Source organism: Argopecten irradians, chromosome 6 (assembly GCF_041381155.1).
Source record: "Argopecten irradians isolate NY chromosome 6, Ai_NY, whole genome shotgun sequence".
Taxonomy (NCBI): Eukaryota; Metazoa; Mollusca; class Bivalvia; order Pectinida; family Pectinidae; genus Argopecten; species Argopecten irradians.
The window spans coordinates 30,843,476-30,868,735 of NC_091139.1; the positions used below are offsets into that span (position 1 = coordinate 30,843,476).

At 32.8% G+C, this 25,260-nt stretch overlaps 1 protein-coding gene across 2 annotated transcripts in view; it reads left to right on the forward strand.

Moving 5' to 3' along the window:
- The window catches only part of LOC138326334 (uncharacterized), a 63,225-nt gene extending 38,178 nt beyond the window's left edge, over positions 1–25,047 (forward strand). The window contains exons 1-6 of one of the 2 annotated variants that reach the window (XM_069272454.1): positions 17,904–18,083; positions 18,280–18,366; positions 22,814–22,879; positions 23,279–23,332; positions 23,703–23,759; positions 24,738–25,047. In XM_069272454.1, the coding sequence (XP_069128555.1) occupies positions 18,291–18,366; positions 22,814–22,879; positions 23,279–23,332; positions 23,703–23,759; positions 24,738–24,886 (402 nt within the window). In that variant the 5' untranslated portion in view covers positions 17,904–18,083; positions 18,280–18,290 and the 3' untranslated portion in view covers positions 24,887–25,047. Of the gene's footprint in view, positions 1–17,903; positions 18,084–18,279; positions 18,367–22,813; positions 22,880–23,278; positions 23,333–23,702; positions 23,760–24,737 lie in introns of those variants that run through there. The other variant, XM_069272455.1, reaches the window with a different exon arrangement.
- The last annotated feature ends 213 nt before the right edge of the window (positions 25,048–25,260 follow it).

A 25,260-nucleotide genomic window follows, 5' to 3' on the forward strand; every position in this document is an offset into this window, starting at 1 on the left:
AGCAACAAATCACATGTAACGTATTCTACGTGGTGAACCGCTTAATCATTAAATCAAAGATGAACCATAGGTTGACCTTCGACAGACACTCATTCAGTTCCTGGTTTCGAACTTTAAGCAAGTTTAATGGCCTACCTTATTATCTCAGTTACAAATATAGGTCAGACCTCGTATGGTCTATAATTCCATTGTCGCCACCGTATTCTCGATGTGATTGTACCTTAGCCAGGATTTGACCTAGAATTGTATGGCGGGTGTCCCCGTGACCTAGAAATTTATTGCGGGATTTTGTTTCGCTCAGGAAATTAAATTGCTTCTTTTTTCTCAATAGTTTTGTCAGGTCCATTTTTCGAAAACTGTATATTGAGAAAACTTTGCATAAGCAGTCATCTTTATCCAATGTGGATGCGACCCTTAACCACCCGAACAGTCATCAATATGTCCGTCACTCCCTAGGTTTTGATTAACCTTTTTGATATTGTCAGATTTCGGTGAAAATTGTTATACAGGACATTTGACTCACCTTTGTATACAACTCTTTTTCGTAGCAATGCACTGCTGTATCGAGATACTCATTAATAAAAAAAATTGAAAAAGGAATCACTTAAAAAGGATAAACATTGATGAAAAAACAAAGCAATATCATGTGGTAATATCGGGTACGTTGTACTCGCCAAGTATCTAAACAAAGTACAATCAAAAACTTCCCATGGCTACCATGATGTTTATGACAATAGAATCCTATAAGTCCATGCCTCTTACCATCGCATCATCGTACCATCGTGAAGAAGGTCGATGGCGAGATAAAACGGTAGAGCGAAGGGGCACTGGAACGTTGATGTTGTATCTGGATTTACTACTTTTTGTAGTGTATGAACCTTATGTACACTAAATAATCGTTTCCCTTGGTGCTACTTTCACTTCAAAAGCTATTATTTCCATGGTACCGAAATAATGGCTTCTAATTGTTCGAAAGTTATTTTGACATTTGACATTTGATATTTTTTCTGTCAACTGCGGGACTGCACAGGTATGATAAATAACAAATCATTAATCGCATCTGCTTCCAAACCAATGATTACATGGTGCGATGTAACCCGTTCTGACAATGAAAAGGTACTCTTTCTACACAAACAACGATTGAATGTTAAACCGCAGAATATGAGTCACGTCACATTTCGTGTTGGAAGAAAAGACAGCCAAAGATAGATTGAGACGTAGAGTGCATTGTCAACAAAAGAGCAGGCGGCCATACCCCTGCCCTGTCTATGTCAGTAAAATTATAACGGTTTGTATGAAATAGGGGACAGGAGTGGTAAATGAATGAATCGACATATATAACCTTTTTCTACTTCAATATCCAACACATGTCAAATGTTAAATGATGGTAATCAATACCATTCTTATGTACAGCGAATGTCATCCCTTTAATTACCAAAATAAGTTATGAAGAGGGTTCGGTGCGAGTCTCGAGTTACAGCACGGGCATAACTTTAGAAGACGTCCTCTTTGATTGTAGCATGTTCCACCGGTTTTTTGTTCATTTGGACGACCTCTAGGTTAGTATACAACATATGATGTTGTTACAGTACTTAACTGTAACATATTTTCCAGTCGGGTTAAAATAACTGGTAGATCGTAAAATCTTCAATGTTTCCTCTACGATATTCAGGTCGAGGGCATTCTTAATATGATCTAGTTAACTATCGAGCTGAAAGGTCGTGTAGCAATTATTTTCCGCTTTATTATGGACCGAATAACTGTAAAAAAAAGTTTGTATTGTTTAACAATAGTACATCAAAATTTTATAAGTCATGGGAATTAAATTAAAATTTTGTCAGCAGTGCTAAAGGTTAAATTATTAACGGTCTTAGTTATTTAAAGTCTTCTTAAAAGACAACAGAGCTGTGTGACTATTCAAGGATATTGACAATTAACCTACTTTTGGATAGGTGATGGGCCTATATGTGTATCATACTCCGGCCTCGGCACGCCAATCTAGTGTAAGCGAATGGGCGCGTTATCTTGTAAGGTGTCCTCGGATAGCATGGGGTAGAAATTTCCAGGATTGGTTGGCTGAATACAGAGGGACTAGTCATTAGGCAGCTCCTCTTTGACGACAAGAACATTTTTTTGTGCTTAAGATGACAATTTGAATTAGCATGTCGGTTGTGTGACGATTCATCTGGCTGTGGTGCGGTCAATTACCGTGTCTGCGTATCACGTCATTTTGTTATTGCGTAATCGTTTCTTGTGTTGTATCCTGTTACGTTTTACGTTACAGCCCATTCATATTGGAAAATAATCATCTTAAATGTATAAATAAAACTTATTTAACGTAAATAAAAATAAAAGCATTAGTTAAAAAATAAATATGATTACACCTATTCTGCAGCAGAGGAAGCGATACCCCCGATAATATTATCATTTGGGATAATGAACAAATAACATTATGAACATGTTAGAATGAAAAATAAGAAATAAAGTGCAAATAAGATCAAAGAATGACAAGTATGACAGTGGAAACAAACATTAAGGTTAATACTTTGACAATAGGAGACCTGTCAGGAAAGTACACAAATAGGGGGGGGGGGGAGGGATAGGAATAACAAATCTATCAGATGTTGATATGTGGTGTTGGGGTCATATCAGGATAAATTCAAATCGTTTTGAGGTAGCGGGCAGTAGGACTTTGCTATACCATAGGTAGAGAGACTTGGCTATTATCTAAAAAATCTAAAATGGTTGGATTTTATGAATAGCAAATATCATGGTAGTAATCAGTATTCAATGCAGATTTTAATTGCAAAGTTGGGTCTTCATCCACCTAAATCAATTTTAAACCTATGCAAATTAATTAAGTAATCTAGATAAATATTACAACCATTCACAAGGGACAAATGTTGATTGGACATTAATTGAAGAGAAAAAAAATAAAAGGTCGCTAATTACCAAAACAAACTCATTTGTTAAGCGTATAGTTTATCTTTAAAAAAGAAAACTAATATTAATTAATAAGATTGTATCACGATAAATGAAATCCCTGAATATGAAAACTCAAGAAAAAGTATAGTAAATTTAAGGGTATGGTATAGCCTGTTATTAAGAGGGTTACCATTTTCCTGAAAAAAAAATACATATTAATCGTTTTCAATTGTGGTTATGTGACTTTCAAGATATATATAATTCAACCATGTCTCAATTTATCGTGAATCAAATTGTCCCGATCACAGCAACGTCCTACAAAATCCCCGCAAAAATAATTGGGGTACCCGAAAAATTAATTTTAAAAAATATACTTATTATCCTGGTTGATGGATTTTAATGTGTCGGATTTTTTTAAAGAGGTTGAATTAAAACGCAGTCAATCGTTTCGCGATATCTCTATTAGACACAAAAGTCTGTACATCAAAACAGACAAAATATGTACTTGGTTTTCCCACACAGTAATTTCCGTTAGCAGGATTTGACATCATCACCGTGAAAATCCAAAGGATGTAGAACAAGGTAAATAGATAAATATATAAATATATATTATATATAACCTTCATCCAGTAAAACCGAAATAAAATTAGGTATTATGATTTATTTCAATATGTCTATCAATGAGCAAGGATTCCAAATGATAAGGAGGGCTTCATATAAGTTGGAAAACTTGTGCCCAATCCCATTGTACATAAAATTGCCCAATAAAATAGGTTTAAATCAATGATAAGCCAGATTGCTTATTGATATAAGATAGATAGCATATGTCCTCAATCAAATATGCCCACATGCACTATACATGTATGTAGCTGTGGTTACCTTTGATTTTATTTACAATTATGATTTCATGTCATATTTTGGATATTCAAATTCTTTTTTTTAATCCAATTTCATTGTTTGTAGGCTTTGTAAAAGGATATTTTTCTTTAAGATTTGTTTAAAGCTTTTACAGCCTTTGCCCTTTCATTCGCAAAAAAAACGCAAATACACAAATACACAACTAACAGTCACGGACAGGAGACGCTTCAGGAAATGAACTAATAGAGTTGTTGCTATATTCTAGCGACAGTCTTTAATAGGTAAAGTACATGAACTGGTTAATAATGCACTGTTCTAAACAGCAATCAATAGGACATTACCTTAGCAAGTCATATTGATAGTGGCTTAGTATTGAGGGATACTCGTCTACAGCAGGCACACATTTGTTTACAAAAGAAATCCATGAATGTATGACGTCATCAATATGGACGTCAATAGCAACATTGTATTTAAGTTTGAAGTATATTCTCAAACAAATCTTACACACAAGTGAAACGAAAACGATATTATGTTTAATATGAATGATGCGGTAAAAAAAGGAGAACAGAATGTAGAAAGTGCTGTGACATCCTGTACATGTGTCTCAAATAGTTTATATTGAATGATTTTGTAAATTCTGTCTCCTAAAGGTACAGTGTATTTTCACTTCAGAAATGGCATTACCTAATGTGTAAATTATAACGTCGCTTTAGATGCTTTTAAGGCTGATATGGAAAACACTGAAGGTGATATCAAAGTCTAGCGTGTCTGTTCTCTATTAATTGTCAGGAACAGAACCGATTCCACGTAATTTCACTTTAAACTTAATGCGCGTTTTCGCTTTATCAATGTCATGGCAAAAGTCTATGCTTGAACGGGATCATTCTACATCTAGCTGAAGATGTAAACGCTGAGTAGCTAGTTGTCCTCAATTGTACAAGGATAAAACAGAAAGGAAGTAGGTTAATTAATTTATTAGACAGGAACGAAATAGCGAGGTTCCTAGATTAATGCATGAAACGGTGCTGATTCATTTGAATAGATACGTTATTAAACGTGTTGAAGTAATTTAAAAAAAAAAGATGTACATATCCGAAACACAAATATTCCAAAATTCCATTCTCAGCTCAGCATAACCAAAATACCTTTTTTAATGCAATGAAACAAATTTTGATTCATCATTTTGATGATGTCATTAACATAATCATCATTATCATTATCATCATCATCGATGTCGTCGTCATCGTCGTCGTCATCGTCGTCGTCACCATCATTATCATGATCATCATCATTATCATCATCATCAAATAAGTTGACAGACATTAACATTCTGTTTTATCTCATATCACTAATGTATGGTTATCAAATAAGTTAACATCGACACATCTAACTTGCAAGTTTCATAATATATTGTCTTTTAATAAATGTGTTCTAATTCTAGTATCAGGCACAATAGTACTTTTACTAATACTTAATCCATTGAATTTCTCACATCATCCAATTAAACATTCATATGAATAACGTTTTACTCTGTGATAATGATTGTTTAAGCCCTACCATCCCCACGTTTATCTTCTGAATTATCTGAACGTCGAAAAAGGAAACATTATCGGACAACAATATTTGGATATGGCATGTGAAAAGTATATTAACTTCTATTTCTATTAATGGTATATTTACACGTGTCACGTCCATCAATAAACAGATAGCCACCCGGCTCATGCAAATGACAGCACTTAGAACGGTTTCATTTGGTATTCAAACGAACATCGACGATAACGTTTCATTAGTCGTCTCTATTTGATGTTCTGGAAAATGTGTGTGTCCAATGAGATTAAACATGGTTATATTTTCTTGTAAAATGACATCCTGTCTGTTTTATTGACAATAATTACTCGCTACGTCGGTAATAGATTATAAATGATTTCACGTTTATAATGTAATGGACTATATAGATGAATCTTGCTGGGAAGTGTAGAATCTGTGGGAGTGAGTCATCAGTTTGACTCCAAATGGACAGTTCGGTTTGTATGTCACAGTTTAGTGCGATCTCAGTTTGATTTGGTACCAGAAAAACATTCGTTAAGATATTCACACCAAAATATCAATTAACTCCCTTCTTACCAATTTTAGCTGTTAGTCAATTGTGATTTTTTAAGGGTTCATAGGCTTTGTTTTACGCGTCAGATATATGTTTTCCTGTACCGATATATGCTTGACACTTTTTTCGGGTGATCGATTTGCGTGATTTCTTATATGAATACGCAAAATTTAAGAGCTCACGAAAATGAATTGGTATTCAGTATCAACATAATTCGATATTTGACTTATAAAGTGATAATAGACAAAATTGACAAAATGAAATACAAGCGAATTAATGCAACCCTATTTTTACGGCAAAGAAACTTTCTTTTTCTCTTTGCTTCAATCGCAATACAAGTTAAAGTTATTCAACCTTTGGTTTACACATGCGGCTATTTATTAAAGTTGCAATTCTATGTGTTGAAATATGAGATCTTCATTGCTCATTCTCTTGTTTTACTTTGCCGTCGATGATTCTATTGCAAAATTTTGAATGCTATTCTAATTTTGTTTGTTTTCAAAATTTCATTTAATAGTATAAACAATACCATGTTCAATGGATTTATTATCAAGAGGCATTGCGTGTAACGCTTAGCCAAATTGTTTGTTTATAAGGAAAATTAAAAAATTATAAACATTTGTTTTCAAATGGATTTTGCAAGGTTACAATATGTAAATACAATGACCAGTATATCTCATAACATTTCATTTCTTCTATAATTATAAACTTTATCTCATAACATTTCATTTCTTCTATAATTATAAACTTAATAAAAACATCCCTGCTTGACATGAATCATAAACCTAGTACTTAAAATAACTGGTATACGTGGAGCAATAAAGACATGATTCCTGTTGAACCTAGTTCACCTAGTATATTGGTATCATTACAAATGATTACAAATGACGATAATCCGCCATCAGTAATTTGAGATACTGGTAATTACGTAGTCAATCCACGAGACTAATATGGTTACGCTATATTTCCGATTGAAATTGATTTGAATAAAGAGTGACTTGTTTGGTCTGAAAACAAAATTCTATGAACAAAACAGGGTTATCGGGTTTTACAAACTCGACTCAATGAGGCTCAACTGTATATTTTTTTCTTCTTTGTTTTCATACTAATCCAACTTTCTGATTGGTCGATTATTTTTCCACATACATCAATGAAGAAAGAATCCAAGAATGATGCGACAACCCGACCTTTGAAAATCAATGAAATCGTACGTTTACACGTATTTTATTTTATTAGGTCGTCTGAGAATTTATTTTTAACCATTGATCTTACTATTGTTTTTTTTAATTTCATCGGTTTATAAAATTTGTCCGGCGAGATAACGGTAGAATAAAATCTATCCTACTTAATTATCAGCAGTAATATATGAACATTAACCGGCAGGCCTTTTAATACACGTAGTTGATGTTCATAGACTTCTTCTTTTACACGTTTAAGGAAGTGGGTGATTAAATCATCTGTCTGTGTCTTTGCAAGCCTTTCCCATTGTTTGATAGTCCAACACCTTTATCTTAGTACAAACCTTTAAAGCAAACAACTTTAGGATCTAACAATGACGTTGTTTCATGATATACATCTTAATTATCGTATAAATATTCTTGAAATGTGTGCGTAAATGCCCTAACCCCCACAACATGTGTGAAACACACATTCATTAATGTTTAAAGATGCATTGTATCATATTGTATCTATGTGGCTGGTGGTCGTTCTATTAGATAACTGACGTCATGTATTCAACACATCCTTTAACTGAAATAGAAACCGAAGCTAAAATTTATCATAGTATCTCTATATCCAGGATGAAGTTCTAGTTGCAGAAAGTAGTTCATCATTCCATTGACGAAAGACAAATTAACAAATGATGCACTAAGGTCAACGGACACGTTAAATATTCATCATATACCAATGACACGATTTTCTTTTACAATGTGTCTTTTGGAAAAGAAAGAACTATGTACTGTAGTTAGTCTTGGTTTTTTTGACAAGATGATAAGGAAGAAGATCAACAACAACAACAAAATGATGATGATGATGATGATGATGATGATGATGATGATGATGATGATGATGATGATGATGATGATGATGACGATGATAAACGTAAATCTTAACTTCATAGCCTTTATTGTGTTTCTCGGAGAAAATCATACTAATTTGCTAAGATGGAAGGTGTTGAAATAAAAACTCATACAGGTTGTGATATTACGGGAAAACTCTAAAAATAGAATAGAAACAAAAACAAAACAAGCATTGCCAATTCATGAACAGCCAGAAAGAAGTAGTGTGATTTAAATAATTCGTTTCTAAGACCCAATATTTTGTGTACATTGATAGTAAGCACTATGTACTGATTGACAACACTGCATGTGACTTGTTGGTCCGCATTGGGTGGGGCATCTGTCAAGAATTCCTGCGGATGTCGGGTACATACCTCGATCAGACGATCCAAGCTACCGATATTCTTTCACGATTTGAAGAACAAGAACTGAGGCTGCTGAGATTATGATTAACTAAGTTGATACCATTGAATGCCATTAGAGGTAGATAAAGCAATCTTTTTGACAAGAATACAAGGCAGGAACCTGCGAATGTCTTAAATATGAATCAAAATGGCGTTTAAAAATACTTGATAATTGTTCTTATTTTAGCTACAATATTCAACCAGCAGTCGATTCGATTCCCAATACTGTTTTAATACTTGTTTCCGTTTTATGACATGAAGGCTATTCCAAAGTTCGCATGTTGGCCAGCAAGATCATATAATTTTGAATATTGAAGTCGAATGTCGTATGTCGTATGTAGAGTCAATTTCACACAACCCATTATGTTTGTTCTGAAAACCATTCTTCGGAATGTATTGTTGGAAGCAATTAATCTTAATTGAAATGGTAATACTATGTGCACTAACACGCATGTTCAGACTTAATTGTCATTATTTATTTTCTGTAAATATTTCTTTGAGTTATTTACATAGTTATATAACTAATTTGGTATGTTTTAATAATAAATGTTTTACCTATTACCTTGATCCAATGTTTAAATGGTGATTCATTCAATATGTATACACATACATGCACAAATAGACTGCACCAAAGTAGTGCAGTACCGCAAAAAACACGATGATTTGATTTCAGTTCTTACATTATTAATTACCCTTTTTCTGTGTACCTACCTTCTTGCCTCGCTAAAGGTAATAAAGCGTTTTTGCTGATCTATTTCCATGGGACTGAGTGATGTAAGCATCTTTGCGACTCCGATTCGGAACATTTTTCATTGGGTTATTTTTTGTATTGTTTCGGTAGGTATACGATCGCGCCAGAAACTTTACAAATCTGCAGTGTCTACAAAAGCGAGAGTTTCAACACCTCGTGTCATTTGCAGGCAGACACATCACAGAAAATAACCCCGGTAAAAAGTTCCGATTCTGAGTCGCATAGACGCTTAGATCACTCATACATACAATGAAACAGTACAATCATACAATGAAAATGCACATCCATACAATAATAAAGTGTAATCATATAATAGAAAAGTATGACCATATATTTGTATAAAGTATAACCATATACTTGTATAAAGTATAACCATATACTTGTATAAAGTATAACCATATACTTGTATAAAGTATAACCATATACTTGTATAAAGTATAACCATATACTTGTATAAGTATAACCATATACCTGTATAAAGTATAACCATATACTTGTATAAAGTATAACCATATACTTGTATAAAGTATAACCATATACTTGTATAAAGTATAACCATATACTTGTATAAAGTATAACCATATAATTGTGTATAAAGTATAACCATATACTTGTATAAAGTATAACCATATACTTGTATAAAGTATAACCATATAATTGGTATATGTAATAAAATAATGATGTTTGGGAATAATGTAAAGTAGAATCATTCAATGGTAAAATTAAATCATGCAATGGTAAAATCAAATCAAATAAAGATGAAATCAAATAATATAACGATAAATGAAAATAGAACAATGATAGGTGTAAATCATATAAATATGTCACCGAATTAAATAATGGTGAACTCGTTTGATACAATGATACAAGAGAATTATCCCATGACAAATGAAAATAAAACAATAGTAAAAGCAAATGATGCATTGGTCATATCAATTTAAATATAGATAAAATGATACCATATATTGACAAGACCAAATCATATAATGATAAAACCATAAAATATAATGAAAACACAAATTCATATAGGATATTTGAATCATACGAGACTATGGCGTTCCATACTGGTACGTAATGATACGCATTTATGTCATTACAAGTGTTTTGCTTATCACAATGTACTGATAGAAATATTATATTTCATCATGATGGAATTACAGCGACTACAATGGCCATATTGAATGTAACTGGTTTGCTTAGTGGCACAATTAAGTGAGAAGTTATGTCATATATTGAGATTTGTTTTCATACATCATAATTATGCTGTAGGGTCAAATCGTAAGGTTTTGTGAACAGCAAGATATAAAATTGTTCCGTTACATACATTTATGGAACAATTAACAGCTAAGCTAATCTTTTAGAATCAAGATAAGTCAGATAAAAACCTATCAAGGAAAAATTATTCCATGATATGGAAACTATTGTTCTTTAAAACAAAATGGAATACTACTACCTTTAAAACAAGATCTGGATGGTAGAAAGTAAAAATAGGCTACATGTACTATACACAACCATTATGCATGATTAAATATTATTGTAATAAAAAGTAAATGATGGCGAAGCGTCAACATCTACATAAAGTACTGATAATTTATTTTGCATTTTAGATAATTAATTTCTTTTTCTGTCCAAACTCATACCCACATTATTCGACAGCATCTCTTCATGCAAGATGACGAAACTATTGTGTGGTACCACAAGCTTCAGCAATATTAGTTGCGTGGTTCCATATAATCGTTTAAAGCCCTAAACACTACCTTCAGTGTAAGAGACCAATTACCTGTTCAAACCATTTGTTTTGTAACATCTCTTTATGCTTATATAAAGTAGACATCAAAACTGTACAGATAATCGCCCATCGCCAATTCCGATGAAGCTGGAGGTGGATAAACAGTATAGCATGTGGCGATGTCATTACACGACATTCGTCAATTGATTTCCTCTTATTGATTAGCTAAGTGTGGGCAATGGTGTGACAACCGCGAATATACGGAACGACAACCCATAGATTACGTGCACCCTGTACACGGTCCTATGTATATCTCTTGATAATCGCGTACATTGTTTGATAACGTCAATACAAACAGCAAGAACGTATTTGCTATATTGTTAGGATCACTGTTTTATTTATTAATTAGGTGGTAATGGGCGTCCCGTTAATGGAATGAGATTATTTCGATATAAACTTGTGTTAGAATAACCTATCCAGTTTGGTACTATCACGCACATTTCTTATAAGTGCTATACCAATCTGTGTGCGTAGGATTCGACCGTTCATCACAAATTTGTATTTCATGAACTTGTATAATGAAAAAAACATTACAATAAATTACCGTCAAACCTGTCTATCAAAACTTATCGATGAAGACCACCAGAGGTGCAAGAAATGGACTTAATAGCAAAATGTTTTACTTTTACAAACATGTTGAAATACTATTAACTTAATAACCAGAAATACTATTAACTTAATAACCAGGCGAACGGTCTTTACAATCTGTAATTAAATATTTCTTGGTGATGAAACAGCCGAACACTATCTTTTCATAAGTCCATTATTTAATGAACAAAGATCATCACTCAGAACTAAAATACATAACTCTAATATTCCCCACTCGCATTTTAACACAAAAACTCTACTACATGGCTGTGGCAATTTTGACGAAGAAAACAATACATATTTATTGCAATGTACAATGTATATCAGAATATATATCTGAAACTAAAAGATTTTTTTTAGATTTTTCTACAGTGATTCTAATAATAATATTCATTCATAATGTAATGTTAAATGTTGAATTATTTTGACGATAATTGTACTATACCGGATTTGTGACGATAATTGTACTATACCGGATTTGTTTGGAGATGGCTAATATAGGCTTTGCCTGTTGCCAAATCCATTTGCATATTATTTACAATAACATTTGTTGAAATGAAATCCGTCCTAATTTATTACATTTATAGTATACAATTTGCGTTTCATAGTTAATCCAACCTCCATCTTGGAATTATATTTATGAATGTTTCCAGGATTTTCTCATTGAAGTGGTGACATCAATGCTTATGCCTACGATACTGCGATTCTGATCAAACCAAGCACAAAAGTTTTTTTTCTCAATTCAGGAAACAAATTAAATAGGTTAAACAAATCTTGGTCCTTTTCTTTGTGTTTTTAAATTCTTGTTCAACATTTTAGTACTTAATAACTTTTTAATATGATAAAACCTTGAGTCTTGTGAAACAAGTATGTAACGTTTTGCCAAAAGCTGGGCAACAAGTTATACTAAAATAATAATTATAGCAAAATCAAAACATTTACACAAAGACATGCCATTGTTTGACGTAAGCATTTCATATTACCAAGGAAATATCTGAATATAGTAAAGTCATCAACACAATGATTATTTTTAAGCGTCCACTTACAATGTAAATGTTACAATACAAAGCTACAATTAGACAACATTAAAGCCATGTATGTAAGGATGATTCACGTTAAGATGACATGCCCCGCTTATCGATATATTGTTACAATTACCCGGCTAGCGTCATCTGTGAGGAAAGTAGACACACAGATCAAAGATGCCCGGTTGTCATTTGTAGACAGAAAGGTGTATCAGTTCTATGGAATATCTCATCATGCGATGATAATTTATCATGCGATGATAATATCCGTGCGATAAAACAAATGCCTGCTTTCTTACAACATTGATTATGCGGTGTGTAGTCGTGTTGCATTTAATGGTTAAATAATTAGAAATTAAACGCCTTTTAACACGTGAAACCTTCCATTTGCAAGGCCTTTGTTACGTCTAGGCCAGTGAACATCGATTCCTTCATCGCAACACTTGTGTACTGTTATCGAGTAATTGATTTTCTAGTTTGATATCAAGGTAAATGTATAAGGAGAATAAGTTAACTCTTAATCTTTATTTTTGTACAAAACAAGTAAATAGATTATAACCGGATAGCAAAAAGTCAAACGCAAGCAAGTAAATCACTAAACGAAAATAATACACGCTAAGAAAAGTCCTGCAATCCTTTATCCGAATGGAGATGAATGTTTATATAAACTCAACATATAACTATCAGACACGGTTATAACGAACTTCTGGGGACCAATCAAATCACTTCTTTCTAACCATAGTTCGTTGTAAAGATAATGCAGATATATCATGGGAACCTTGACAGGGAATGAAAGTCATAACATTATAACCATGACTTTGTTGTAAATGTGTTCGTTACAAACGTGTTTAACGGTTTCTGTGTTAATATGAAAAGAAAAAAAAACCTCTTTGAATACCACGACTCTTGTAGATTCAGAGAAGGACTTGGTAATACCCCTTATCAAATATTACCAGCACAGCCAAAACTATCAATAAGGCGTCGTTATGTATAATAGCAAAAATAAAAGAATCAATATAAGGTAAGTAGTAAAATGACTAGGTTCATACATTGTTGAGTTGAAGCACTCAGGAATGGCGATACAATGTATATACAAAAGTAACTTAATAATAAAAAAATTATTTATTTAAAAATTTTCGTTCATTATTGTATAACATTCAATTCCATATCACAATAACGATATTTTTATGAAGGCTGCTTTTATCGTTCGTTTTTTCACTGATCTTTTCCAAATGCTGTTCTTAATTACTCCAATGATATAATCCTTATCTAAAACTAGATAAGCTTTACATAGGTCAAGCGTGTTCCTCACATAATACGAACAAGATTTATCGTAAAAACTAGCTTATTACAACGTGTTTGTAACGTAATAATATGGTAACAAGAGCGCAGCTGTGATATAATTTAAGCTATCATCGTGTGTAATAATGCCAAAAGCCAGAATACATCCTGTGGTTAAATTTTGTGCAGATTATGACAAACCACGCAGTTCTCACTAACGGTTTGTTTCACACTGCTTGGTGTGACTTAATATTTTTTTTAACAAAAGAATAGAAAATCTACGTATTTTATATCATCTTCTATTTTGATTATACCGTTTATCTTTACCAGGTAAAATAAGTATTTTTGATGTGTGCAATATAGTTCGCCTATTTGAAGTATTCTAAATGTATGCATGGATACTTTTAGAAGTAGTTATCATAAATCAATTTCAATTTTTTGGTTACCCCTGACATCATAGAGATTTATGTTTTAACAAATATCACTCTATCCTCATTTAAGTATTATATAATGGTTTTTTTTTCATTACTTTAAACCAACTTTCGTTCGCGGATACCAAATTTCGCGATTTCCATTTCAAAACAAGTTCGCGAAGAAAATCATACGCAGGTTTAAAATTCTAATGGAATTTCTTATCAATATCAATGATGTAGATGGTAACTCGAGGATGTAAACTTTCCCGAATTTACATGGATCGCAAAATTTGCGAAAATAAATTGCACGCGAAAGAAAGTTGCTTCACAGTATATGCGCACAGGCATTTACATGCACAGTACGAAGCATTGTTTCATATTATATTGACTTATGACATGTTTTCGGTGCGATAAATAGAATCTTACATGGGTCTGTCAAATAGACAGGGATATCTCAACCCGAGTGAAAGATTTTGGCTTGTCAACCCGAAGCTTTTCCACCTGACAGGCCCATGTTTGATTCTTTTGCTTCCATGCTTATACGAAACATGATGAAATAGAGTTATATAGAAACATTTCCAAAGCGCCGCCATCATAGGAATATCGTAATGCGTTTAAATCAATGACGTCGTCCACAATAGACACCGCATGTAATGATGACGTCACGTCGTTGTCTAGCGCGTGTGAGCTGTTTTTCCCTATCCCGGTAAAAGAGTTATATAAGAGTTATATTTTCCCTAGCAACCCCGGGATAACCCCGTCAAGTATGGGAGAAAATGTAAGGTATAATAGTTTCTAATGTAAGATATCATAGTTTCTAATATCAGGTATATTAGTATCTAATGTAAGGTATATTAGTTTCTAATGTATGATATAGTTTCTAAAAAAGTTAAAATAGTTTCCTATTGATGTTACAGTGTATACTGTCATCTGTAGTTTTTGAAACTCTGAGATGACTTCAAATTTAGCTATAATTTTGGTTAATTATATATGTTTAATGTCAATTATGTAACTATGGCTCTACCGTATTGCGATTTCAATTCAAACGATAAAAATGCATACAAAAGAATTAAGATTTCGTAATAGGCAAAACAGAACATTGCCTTAACAAACATATGCCAGGTTTCACTGTCATCAATATTTCTCATAAGTAAAACCGATTTTGTGTTCTGAGTGGCTTTTTATGCTCAGATAAATTGCTGATGGCCTATCATTGGTCAATTATTATATACTTCCCTCGAGAGAAAAAGGTCTTTGGTTGTCTAATTAGGATTAGGTATTTAAAGGAGGGGTGTCAACTGGCGCCCTCTGTTTGCCATCACGAATACGTGTAATTGGCAACTAACATCAATCGCCTTTTGACAATCCCGTCTCACAGTGATTAGGAGCAGCAACACCATATAGTTATCATCGCGTCTATATCAACCGGATGGTGATAATATGGTGTTGTTTGCATTTTTGATATCAATTGACAAGGTGTTATTTCAACACGAAAGGATTTTCACATTGAAACATCCATGTGGCCTTCAATATGCATTCACACTGTATATTATTGTCAAGTTCAGATTAATATCGATAATTATAGTCATAAATGGCGATAACGAAGAGAAAACGATAATATGTATGTTTTTTTTAATAAAACGTTCTAACTAAGGTGTAGTTTTTAACAACTATATATCATTTTAACTACATGTCATTTTGGAATTTACTACAAATGAAATTACTAAGAAATAATGAGCCCGTTCTTTTCATTTTCATTTCATTTCTTTAATATCTAAGTAGATTAGTTTGATCAATATAATCAATGGGGACAACCTACGCAAGATGAATTGATATCGAACACATGAAGACGATGAAAAACGCTTCGAGAAATTGAATCTGCTGAAATGACAACGTCAGAGGAATTTTTTCTCTTAACCTATCCCGCAATTAATACAGTATGATGTAGGAGACACAATATAGTTCTTAAATATTGCCAAATTAGCTCAGATAATGCAAACTCCTAGCTACAGGTTGTTTTCGACAGCAGGGGTATCATTAACATTTTATACACTGAAACAAGATGGATTGCAAATAATATCATTTTACTATCACAAAAACGCCCCATTTGCTAATAGTATGTAAATGTACACACTTAAAACTTTGATGGTAACAGTCACATGCAAATTTATTGACATGATCTTTGGCTTCGTAACACATTCTGAAATATTGCATTAGCTATCAGAATATCCGTGCAACTTCATTTGATAAGTTACCATTATTGACTGAACTATTTTGATCTTAAAAGACGATTTTTTACCTCACCATCAGCACATGGTCAGCTATTCATATAATGTTTCATCCATGACCAGTCGTCTGTCCGGTATCTTTTTTTTTATTCTTTTTTTTTTTAAACCGCCATTTCTTAGAAAAAAGGGTCTGTCGCAAATTCCATATGTAGTCTCTACTTGGGCTTTAATTATGCATTTCGTATGCTAGGATCAAACGGAAATCAAGATTCGGTAGTAGATGTTTGTCAGCGCTATTTGACAGAAAGTCCTAGTGATTATTTCATATATGTTGTGGTACAATATAGCCGGCTGCTCGCTTTCTTAATTTCAATAGTTCAAACATACTGATGCCACTCAAATTTCACATGTAGACTCAGTTAAATAAATTTGGGAATCAATTGGTAGCCGTCTTAAATGGTCATGTCTCGACGTCCGTTCGAACTTGCTCCCTTTACCATAAAGGGGTAACCATTGGTTACCATATACCAATAAACATATATTTTTAAATATCTTGTTTGTTACATATGTTTTCTTTATTTAAATGCCACATATTTGTATTTACTGCAACCGTGAATTAGCTGTACAACATACAAGAAAGTATGTTTTACAAGCAGATATACATTATAGAAATATTCAAATACATTGTAGTAAAGTATCAATTAAGAGATACCATTTTATGGACGAAAGTTAGAGCATGAATAAAATTATTCGGATACCTTTAGAATATATTTATATGCTGTTTGGTTTGGACATATAGAAAACAATAGAAAACAAACTGTTATGACGTCACGTGCAGTTTTGACGTCATAATTGATATATGACGTCGCATGATTGTCTCAGTAGATGGAAACGTCGAATCCTAGCCAGATTTCTACTGTTTTATATAAAACGAAATTTAAAGTTTTACTTATATTTCTATTAATAAAAGTTATGTGATAAATAGAATCTTACACTCGTGACTATGTTATATGGGATTTAACAAACTCGTTAAATAATTTAATATTCTACTCGCCTAAAGGCTCGTGACATATCAAATTATTGAACTCGTTTGACAGATTTCATATCACATAGTCACGAGTGTAAGATCCTCTATAAGTAGGATTTCTATTATCAAGATTTATTTTACTATCTATGTAGTAGACTATTGAGTTTTGATAAACATTTTCATTTGACATGGTATATCACATCGTTAATGTGTCCTCGTCATGCTGTCAAATATACGACAATTGGATATATTTTAAGAACGACACGATATACTATATACGTTTGTAATTTGTCATACATCAATTAACAACAAATGAAATTAATAGCCGAAACACTCCCTGGTCCTACAATGACCAATCTATCACGTGATCTATATAACTCAGCCTCTTGTTCACACTCGCGCCAAGAGTCTTTGTTCGTTGAGAATTTGAGGCATCCCTACGCCTTCAGTTATGACGTACGCTCAATTATCAGATAACTGAGCATAAAATGAAATCGACTGTGGCAATAGGTAGCATATTAAGATCGGAATAGAAGGGAGAAACATCGATAGTGTGTAGTGTATATAGCAGTGTTTTTATCTCATACCGCCGTGTCACCATTCATATAGGATCTTTTAGTTGATTACAATTGTAAAGTAAGTATTTTTCGTCATTTAAAAAAAAAGCTTTTAGGCGTATCCCTGCAATAGTATCTGCAATCAACAAATTGATTTGAATTGCAATGTTAGTTGTAATTTTTATATTTTTCATTCTTTTTAGGATTGTCGTTACAATATTTGTGATAGAATTTTGTTTTAATCAAGAAGTACAGTTTCCTCTCTTTCTTTTCAGAAATTATAAATATGCATATCACACAAACGTACAGTGGCTATACAAGTGTTGTTTTGATCCTCGCATTGGCTGTCAGTTTACAAATACGTAAGTACTTGTTTCGTTTCTTGATTTAATAAATATCGATTATGTTATTCCTGTCTGAAACACATTTTGAAATAGTGCGTAACAAAAATCTGTTTTCTTACCGATGTATGTTTATATAAACATTATTACATCTAGTAAATATATATATGTACAATTGATTTTGTTGTCATAGTTTAGCAGGTTTCTGTGATATTTTCTACGGAAATGTCTGCAAATATTTATCGAACTTAATACAGCGGATAAAATTAATACTAATATTACTTAAATATCTTCCTTGACAGAAAATATCCAAATCTCATGGTAGATGTTCAATTTTTTCATCATTTTGAGTTATTTTCAAAGCCAACACGTCAACATTTTTTATCCAAAGTACGTACACTGAAAATTACTAGTATTGTCAAATCCAAACATAAAGGATGCACATGTTTTGTGAAACTTGCATGACAATAGAGGTATTGAACATTTTTATGAATTCTAATTTAATGTGCAAATAATCACCTTCGCCGATCTTATCTGTATTAATGAGTACAAAAAAATGTAGTTTTGCTTTTAAAAAATCGTCTACAATGCGCAGTGGTGAAATATTACAACTCTCTCTACTGGCTATAAACATAAAATATCAAATACCCAGTAATTACACATAAGCCTGGGGCGGATTATGTGGATTTATGGTGGGATTAGGCCTGCAGTACATACGGCCACAAATCAGCGCTGTCTCTCTTCCCTTCATAGTACGGGGCCAGCACCATCCACGGATCGGGTTACAAGGTGGCATTGCTTTCACAAAAATTGTAGTATATAGTAGACATATATATACATCTAATGTATTCGGACAAGAATTCTTGGGTTTAATGCCGTAATCCCCTTCCTTCTTAACACAGACACAGATATGTCAAACATATATCGGTAATAGAGTGACTTTAACAGCTGAAGATTAAGTGGGAGGGTTTTTGTTTCTACAGAATATTTTTGTCTATATCTGTTATCAAATATCAAACTGAAACATATATCCCCATACAATGTATGTTTTTAGTGAATGTAATGTGTTCTTATATTTCACCTGAATCAAGCTTTAGATTGATTCTTGTGAATTTCTAATTTTGTCGTCCGCTAATTATTGACATACATTTTTTTATATATGAAATTTATAATCATCGATAGTAAAAGAAATGGATACATAGTTGAATAGTGACTCGTCATGTCGCAAATGATTTTGTGATTTTTTTTTCTAAATTCGTCGAAATTGGTCCTATAAAACGTGTTAACCGCATCCGGCATTGTTGAAGTCGGATTATACATTATATAGGGCATTGTGTACGACCATTGATAAACCGAATTCTGAACATGGGACATATTTGTAATATTGTTGACATATTTTAACTTTAACAGTCTTGCTTTTTATGAATGAAATGAAAACATGTATCATAACTATCTTAAAACACAGATAGTATCTTTGGTTCATGACAGCAAAACAGATATGGTCTCCCATTGTCTTTCTAATCCTCTGAACAGTTGTTGTAAGAAGTTGCCTTAGCATATGACGTTCGGCAAGTAAATTATATTTCAATATGATGCGTCCTGACTTGCCCATAAAGTGGACTTCAAAATGTGTTACAGCTCAACGTACGGCATATGACATTCACAATTTGAATAATGTGCAGCTCAACATATGTTATTGAACGTTGAAAATATCCACTGTCCATCGAGCGGACTTTTGTGATTGTGTTTTTAAGTTGAATGCCCAATATTGTATGTACAGCCAACTCCATATACCTCGCATAAATATAACTTAATCTAAAACTAAAAAAATGACATTTTATTATATGCATGTGCACACAGTTATCTGAAAATATATACAACGAATTACACACCCGTGTATTTTTTTTCGACTAAGATACTGTTTTAGTGAATATTATTAGAAGTGAGAGGAATGTTTGTTTATTTCATTTCTTGTTTAGTTCTAATTTTACGTGTGTGACTTTAACGAGGATGAGTGTCACAGGAGCTATGTAACGGACAATTAGGAGTTTGTTGCTATGTCAATCAGGTGCTACTATTATCGCTACGAACCTTATCACTACATTGTCATTTTGTCGATGGTATAATGTATTCTCTGACCTAGTACACATTCATTTTGTTAAAATAATAATGTGATAATAGTCAGCTGTTTTACCGAACCAAAGGGGGCCGCAGTGGCTGATGTACCGACATATAACCACATGCTCTCAACCTCTGGTTCGCGAGTTCGAATCCCATGTGGGGCAGTTGCCAGGTACTGACCGCTGGTCGGTGGTTATTCTCCGGTTACTCCGGCTTTCTTCCACCAACAAACCTGGCACGTCCTTAAATGACCCTGGCTGTTAATAGGACGTTAAACTAATAAAAAAACTAACCAAAGATGCACTTTTCCTGCTCATAAAGATACACTCATTATCCATACTTTTGATTACCATTGTTTTTCTGACGTACATGTATAACAAGCTTACAATTATCATTGATATCCGTAATACAGTTACATCATCCATTTAAAAACGTTTTATACTTTGTCAGATAATGCATAATTACTCTATCTACAATGCTATCATGACATGGTACTATATCACCCCAGTTAGGATATCGCCGATATTTTAGAAAGTTCAGAATCGTCTAATGCATCGGGCTCATATTGGAAAATATTTTTCACATCAATGTCGTATTTTTTTTCATTTTATTAAAAAAACTTATCTGTTTTTCTTTATGTGAATCAAGTGTTGAAACATTTCTTTCTAACTGTTTGAATATATTTACACCTATTATTCAATTATGGCCCTCTGTGGAGAGATACATCTAGAATTGTCTCCTTGGAAAGAGTTATTTTCTCGAGGGCGAAGCTCGAGAGAAAATAACTCTTTCCAGAGAGATAATTCTAGATGTATCCCGACATATAGGGACATAAATATTTATTATACCGAACAAAATTAAAAGAAAAAAAATCTCTGTTAAAAGAACCCATGAAGATATTTCCCAACAACAACGTTGCTAAATTCGTTTGGCTACAAAAAATAAGCAACAGCATTTTCATTGTTGGTTGATGTTGCAGATGACGTCAACTTCCGGTTACGTGCGGAGTTTAACAGGGGTTATTTCCCTGGGGTTATTTCCCTCGGGGGTTATTTCCCTCGCCTTCCATTTCCTGGGAAATATCTAACATCTAATCCAATCAGAACATTCTAAATGCAGGTGAAGTATAATAAGTATAGATATCTCAACAGTCAAACATCAATAGAAAGCCTTTTTGGCTTGTTAGGATGTATGGTAATAAGGGCGCAGCCCTTCGAAGGGCACGAAGCACTTTTGAGGTAACATGAAAAAATAAGAAAAAACACAATCTTTCAAATTCAATCCAACACACTGACAGCTTCAGTTTGCGGCCGCCATTGCTTTACCCACTATAAAAAATACCATCAGCGTAAAAGTGATGCTTTGAAGTCAGCTTATTATATAATCAAGCGGTTCAAAAACGCTTTTATGATCCGAAAAACATAATCTTCATCCAGCAAAAGCTAGTTGCTATTGCCCTTTGATTGCTAGCGTTCATAAGTGATAGACCACGTTGAATATAATCAGCTGACTAAAAACGGAATATCTGTTACGGAAATAAAATGTGGATTTCCTTCTCAAATAGGGGTTTGGGCACAAGGACAGAGTGTTAATATATGAATAAAAAAATAAACAGAAAATTCGGCTTCATTATTTCCATAAATTGGACTTTTAACATTGCATAATTCATGGTTTACTGAAACATCTTGCTGCGCCCTTTAAGGCCTTGCCTTCAGTCATATTATTTATATACATTGTTAGAATAAATGATATATAAATATACGCCCACATATCCACACACATTCCATACCTTTACAAACTAAACCTACATATACAGTGTAGTAATTATTTAATAAATATACCTGTTAATACATAAAAATGTATGAAGATAAACATATTTTTAAAGCATGATATACAGTTAGGTGGTTTAACCAAATGTCCAAGTACAGTTCATGATTCAATTAATAGGGAAGTGTTAATCGGTGTAAAATTATAATTTATCATGATTTGTTTTATAAGCCATGACCAGTGGATACGTCATTCCATGTAGCAGATAATCTCGATCCATCATCTTAAATTAATCCTGTCATTCGTCACATGAACTTTTAACATTAGAATTAATCTGACTTCCACAAAGCTTTAATGAGAATTGATATTTGAATCTGTAAAATCTTGGTCCGATTTAATTTTAATAAACTGTCCATGTAGTTAAATCAATGACGCGGCGGCACAGGGCATGACCAACATCAATCAGGTCTTATCAGACTTGTCAGCCTCAACAAAACCCCTGATAAAAAGCCGCAGAGCTTGTCACATGATTATATTACCGAACGCTATCGATTTATAAGTTGATGCTTTCTCATTTCAGATTTTGCCGAAAGTCGTTCGCTTTCAACAGATGAATATTTCCCAAACACGATATTCAAACGAAATTGTAAGTTGTAACTACGTTTATTTTCTGTATGAACGAAGTAATTATATAATTCTGTGTAATATAATTCAAATTTTAGTTGTTGCTTCATTTATTTTCTCTATGATGATTTTTATATAAAAATAGTATGCAATATAATTTTAAATTCAAATGAAATTGGAAGTTGCTACTTCAATTTTGACTGAAGTATATAAAGGTAGTGATCTATGTAATATATACTTAGTTTTATTCAAACGGAAATGTAATTTGCAACCTTATTTTGTCCTTGAGTGAACTATATAAAATCGTAATTAATATAATTCTTAGACATTTTAATGTAAAAACAACATTTCACTATATATCATTATGCTACTTTATCTATATCTTTGAAGTAAATAGTATTATCTTGTTTCTGTTGAACAGCATGGTTTAGTAAAAAGTCACTTGATAACTTACCACCATCACCACAGAAAGAACGTGAGTATTGTATATATTGTATACTTGCCTTTATTCGTGAGGGATTAAATTCGCTTAAATTGAGATTAAATCAATGAAATAACCAAACTAAAACGGAAAAAGTATAAACAAAATATCATGAAAAGCCTATTACTGCTAAAACTTAACAGATACGAAAATTTCTTCTCGCGAATTAGCATTAAAAATGATGTAGAGAAATATTTTCTGTGACATTTAACAATTATACAGTAATTTACTTTATTCATATACTGGTACATATATTGGAGAAAAGTTAACCTGAAACTGGACCTCAACTCCATCTAAACCTACTGTTAATTCTCTACCAAGTTTGTTTTTGATTTCAGCTAATGTATCTGTTTTTCTTTTCCAGTTGAAATCAACCCGATGCAAGTTTCTAGTCAGTGTGAGGATGTCTTATCTGTTTACAGTAAGTTTGAAAAGTGGTGCTTTTTGCTATTCTTAAAGTTGGTCAGACAAGACGCAGCGGTCCCTAGTCAAATTTATATCAAGTAAATTTTGTACCGGTGGTCCAGGGGAAATAATCCATTTTTAGCATTTTTACGGAAACAAAGCTATTAAGAAATTACTTTGGATCAATTTATGAGAACTGAATCGTTACTCTTCTTTAAAAAATATTATTAACCTCCGAATCTTCGAATTTCGAAAATTCATTTGCTTTTTTTTTTTTGCTTTTTTTTTACTTTGATCACACATCTACAACAATGATGTAACACATTCTGGTAAATGTGTGTGATACACATAACCTTGTGTGATATGAGATTAAGTCTCATCACAATTTGAAGCATAATCCAGTTTAATATGTACAAAATGGCATCTGACTGGATCTGTCAACAGTCGGTTGGTTCGAGATACCATCCGAGTCTATGGTGAAGACCAAACGTAGTTTAAAGGGTTTCCTTCCGAACAACTTTTAATCAAATTTCATTTCAAGGATAACTCATAATTATCATGATTTGTGATCAAAATAGAACAGTCAACATGAGATGGTTTTTCGAGATTGATCGCCCTCATTTCTGACGCGGAAGAAAATATAATGCTATACATGTATGATAATTAAGCGTGATACTTTCCTCAGCACAAGACATTCGGTTGATCCATTGTGCTACCGATCAGGCCATATGGAATGTTATATGGCCAACTTTAATCCACCCTGAACGTGTTATAGCTTAATGTACACAGCTTGCTACTACAAGAAGTACATAACTTTTGGATGTGACTTTTTATTAGTGTGACTAGACTTACCATTTTTTCGCAATCGTATATTTCATTCGGAATTTTTACCCATTAGAATAATATCTCTCTTTATTTTGAATAAAGATCAAAAACATAAGTAAACCATTTCTTTACCTGATGTATAATTCATTTTTGTCTTTCTTTGTTTCAGGATGCTATGCGGATATGTGTGTTCCCGAGTTTGTTGAGTGTTCTAGGAGCTCAATGACTAACGATTTGTACGAAATGTGTAAACTGGAACACAGCATGTGTGCATCACGATGCTTTAACGGTTCTGGAGCGGACCTGGAAATTAAATGACACGACTCGAAAGTGTTTTATACTTAAGATATTTTATTTCACAAAAACAGCTGACATTTTGCAAATATTTTCTTCACCGAATTAGTACATTACAAAATTGAATTCATCTTCCCCAAGTCTATAGGCATGTCAACAATAAAGGTGTATATTTTCATATGCAGTATGTTTGTTAGTTGTCGTGTGTTAGCTATGTTCATAAATGAAGAGAATATGCTGCAAAGCGTTTTAACATTAAAACAACGCATACCGGAAGTTATTGTAATGTAACATAAAAATGCTAATACAAATGAAACTGTTAAAGTTAAAACGTCTCCTTTGTGCGGTATTATCAGCTTTGCTCATTTAAAGACTCTCAAGATTTACATTAATTTAAT